Source organism: Coregonus clupeaformis, chromosome 11, assembly GCF_020615455.1.
Source record: "Coregonus clupeaformis isolate EN_2021a chromosome 11, ASM2061545v1, whole genome shotgun sequence".
Taxonomy (NCBI): domain Eukaryota; kingdom Metazoa; phylum Chordata; class Actinopteri; order Salmoniformes; family Salmonidae; genus Coregonus; species Coregonus clupeaformis.
This window is the reverse complement of record NC_059202.1, coordinates 2,705,306-2,708,646: the sequence shown is the minus strand read 5'-3', so window position 1 is coordinate 2,708,646 and position 3,341 is coordinate 2,705,306. Positions and strand designations below refer to the sequence as shown.

The window sequence follows — 3,341 nt, the reverse complement described above, 5'->3', positions numbered from 1 at the left end:
CACATTTAAGGAATATTAAAAAAGAGGAAAAAAAGACCAGTGAATTGGTGATATAAATGCATATAAGAAAAATGGAAAAACCTGACTTGTTGTCTTTGTCGTAATTCACTACTGTTCAGATGCATGGGCAGATCTAACTCACCTCCTGGTGTTCTTTTTCCATAGTTTTGGGAGGAAACCACCAATATCCGCTTTAACGAGCTTCGTACGAAAAATTAAAATAAAAGTGTTGTTTGTCAGTCCAATGTTTGTTTCGGGGGGAGGGTAGGATTTATTGTCCAAGATTGCCTAACTTTTTACTTTTCTTTTAACTTTGTTGTCGCTCGTGATGCTGGTTGTTTATTGAAAGCAGCTGATTAGCCCCATGTAATAGACAAACCCTTTGAGACAGACTATGGATGGACTCATTCCTCTGTAGAAGGCCTACTAGCAAAACAACATCAACCTAGCTCCTGCTAAACCACATCTCTGACTTGAATATTAAATACAAGTAACAATATAATGACTAAACAATTAATCTGAGCTTGCCATCATCACGTTTAACTGTTAAAACCGCTGTCCATGTAGAGACCCTAACGTAGGCTTGTAACCTTTGTGTGGGTGTGGGAGGGCGATAGGGATGGTGGGGACAGGAATTCCATACTTCTGTTATTCTGTCTTTTTATTTTATTTGAATGTTTCCCTGACATGGGTCTACTACAGTGGAGGCTGGTGGGAGGAGCTATAGGAGGATGGGCTCATTGTAATGGCTGTAATGGAGTCAAACGTGGTTTACATATGTTTGATACGTTCCATTGAATGCATTCCAGCCATTACAATGAGCCCGTCCTCCTATAGCTCCTCACACCAGCCTCCTCTGTAATACTAATGACTCTCTGGCTACATGGCTCTTTTAGCTTCTTGTTCTTCCTGTTTGTCACAATCTGTTACAAGACACAACTGTTGACTTCCTCCCCATGGCATTTATTTAAGGAAATAATAAGGGGGCGCATTGGAGTTGTCAGTTCGGCAGTGTGTGATAAGGGGAATTGTGTTCGAAGGGGTTGTGGGGAGGTAAGGGAATGGGGGTGGGGGGTGGGGGGGATCACGGAACAACAAAAGATCAAAGAAGTGTCTCAACTGTCAATATTTGTCTTTGGTTTGAAAAGTCTGTATTCAATTCAATGTAAATTCATTCTTTCTATTAAGTGGAAAATGTTTGCCTGCTCTCCAAATGGTATGAAAACAGTCCACCTGCTTTTTTTTTTTTTCTGTAAATAAAATCTGTTGATTAATAAGAAAATGTTGTAAGCCTTTGTTTTTTGAGGAAGTAAGGACAGTAGGTTAGGACTTTTGGCATATCCTCCATTCTGTCATTGAATTGCATAAATTGAACTCAACAGGTCAGATTGAACAGTGAATGAACCATGACTGCCCTCAGATGAGTTCAGAAAAAATAGTAACCCTTGCTTATTGCAAGACAGTCTTCACTCTGGTCCTAGATTTTTAGTTAGTCTGTCCTTCAATTGATGGTGTGAAAGTCAGCCACCTCATTGTGATACAAATAACTGAATTTGCTCACACCTTCAAATTATCTTAATAGATGGAGTTAATACATATTCCATTATCTAAAACAGCAGGACACGTTTATGACGGGGCAGGTGCTTAAATTGTGAAACTCGATTCACAATTATAGGACAGCATTGTAAGGTGAAGCGCGATACAATTGTATGTGCGATGTTACAGATTTGACTGAGCTGGCTACAAGGTAAATTATTGGTGGAGAACACTGCATTCAGAGTGCAGCAGCCTACTTGCTTGCATCTTTATCTAAAATAAACGGTGATGTTTTCTTATGGACCTCGACATGGGGTCTTGACTTTCCTCAAGAAGAACCACTTATGCCAGAATGTAAAGTTTGAAATAGTATACTTACAGTTAATAGTAGCGCCGTAAACAACTTGAAAATTAGACTGAGTAGGCTAGGATTACGACAACCGAGGGCGTTTCATGTATGTTTTAGTTTGGGAAACGACTAGTTATTGAACATCTAATCGTGCCATGTAACGTCGCAGGGGCTGGCACTGATATGTGGCCACTGCGTAGTAGTGAGGTCAGCAAGATGCGGTGCTCACGGACTACAGATGGGGCGAGTTGGCGGAGGGAACATGCAGTTAGCCAGGATGTTATGCAGAATCATCACCAACACTCCGGGGATATGTGATGCTTAATTGTTGTGAACGAATAGATTAATAACGTTCAAACTGGATTCCCTGAAGGTTTATTTTGAGATTCTGTGCATAGTTTCTTGCTGCTCTCTTGGCCAAGTAGGCACTTGACTTGATCTGGTTGGATTTATGCACTCCAGCTTTCGGATATCCTTGGAGCACGAATATTGTGAATATATGATGAAGTTTAAACCCAACCAGACGAGGATTTATGATGGCGAAGGTTTCAAGAGGCGAGCGGCATGTTTATGTTTCAAGAATGAAAAAGAGGACGAGGTATGGATGGTCGAGAGGATTAGTTTCCCGACCATAAACATGGATAGATATTCACATGACTGACGCATCACAACACATTGGCCTATTTTACCACATTCTTTATTATCTTCCAGATCTTGTATAGAAAACCTTGAGTAAACGTTCCATATAAATTGATTTTGTCTACCTCTGTGACAAAATCCTAAGTGGCACTAGTCATGGGAGAGAACTTCACAGGGTGGGTGGGGTAGGTCTGTTGATAAACAGTGTGTGTGCAAGAGAAAGTTAGAAATACAGGGAGAAAGAAAGGCAGTTATTGTTAAATGGAAGTCCAGCTTCATGGGAATCAGCTATAAATGCACAAACATCTGACCTATAAAATGATATGCTTATGAGAGCTCATGTACATCCTGGCAGTCACTCTCTGACAACACTGGTCCGTATGTCATCGCTGTCATGTAATTTCCAGTGATACAGAGAGAGGAATAATGCATGCTTAGATGCCACTTAGACTTTTATAGTTTTTTCAACATCAAAGTTTCATTGACATGGATAAGCTACGCTTTCTCGGGCCATGGTTTTAATAAACAAATAAACAAAAACAACTGTGCCCAATTGGAAACAGGGTGAGACTTAGACTACTGTATTTGGGCATATAGTTTACCACCTTTTGGACCTATAATCACGTTTCCATCCAACCATTTCATGCAGATGAATTACCTGACTCGTGAAAAAAACATCAGTAGATGTGAAAATGCAATGGAAACCCATTTCAATCGGTACATGGGGATTTCACAGCAAAAGTTATTTTTAAGTGCACAACGTCGTCATGCACATCCTTTTATCAGCAAAAAGTCAGTTTGATGAAAACGTATCTGG

At 40.2% G+C, this 3,341-nt stretch overlaps 1 protein-coding gene across 2 annotated transcripts in view; it reads left to right on the top strand.

Moving 5' to 3' along the window:
- Positions 1-1,871: 1,871 nt before the first annotated feature.
- The window catches only part of LOC121576999 (diphosphoinositol polyphosphate phosphohydrolase 3-beta-like), a 32,156-nt gene continuing 30,686 nt past the window's right edge, over positions 1,872-3,341 (top strand). Inside the window, exon 1 of one of the 2 annotated variants that reach the window (XM_041890673.2) lies at positions 1,872-2,483. In XM_041890673.2, the coding sequence (XP_041746607.1) occupies positions 2,337-2,483 (147 nt within the window). In that variant the 5' untranslated portion in view covers positions 1,872-2,336. The remainder of the gene's footprint in view (positions 2,484-3,341) is intronic. The other variant, XM_041890671.2, reaches the window with a different exon arrangement.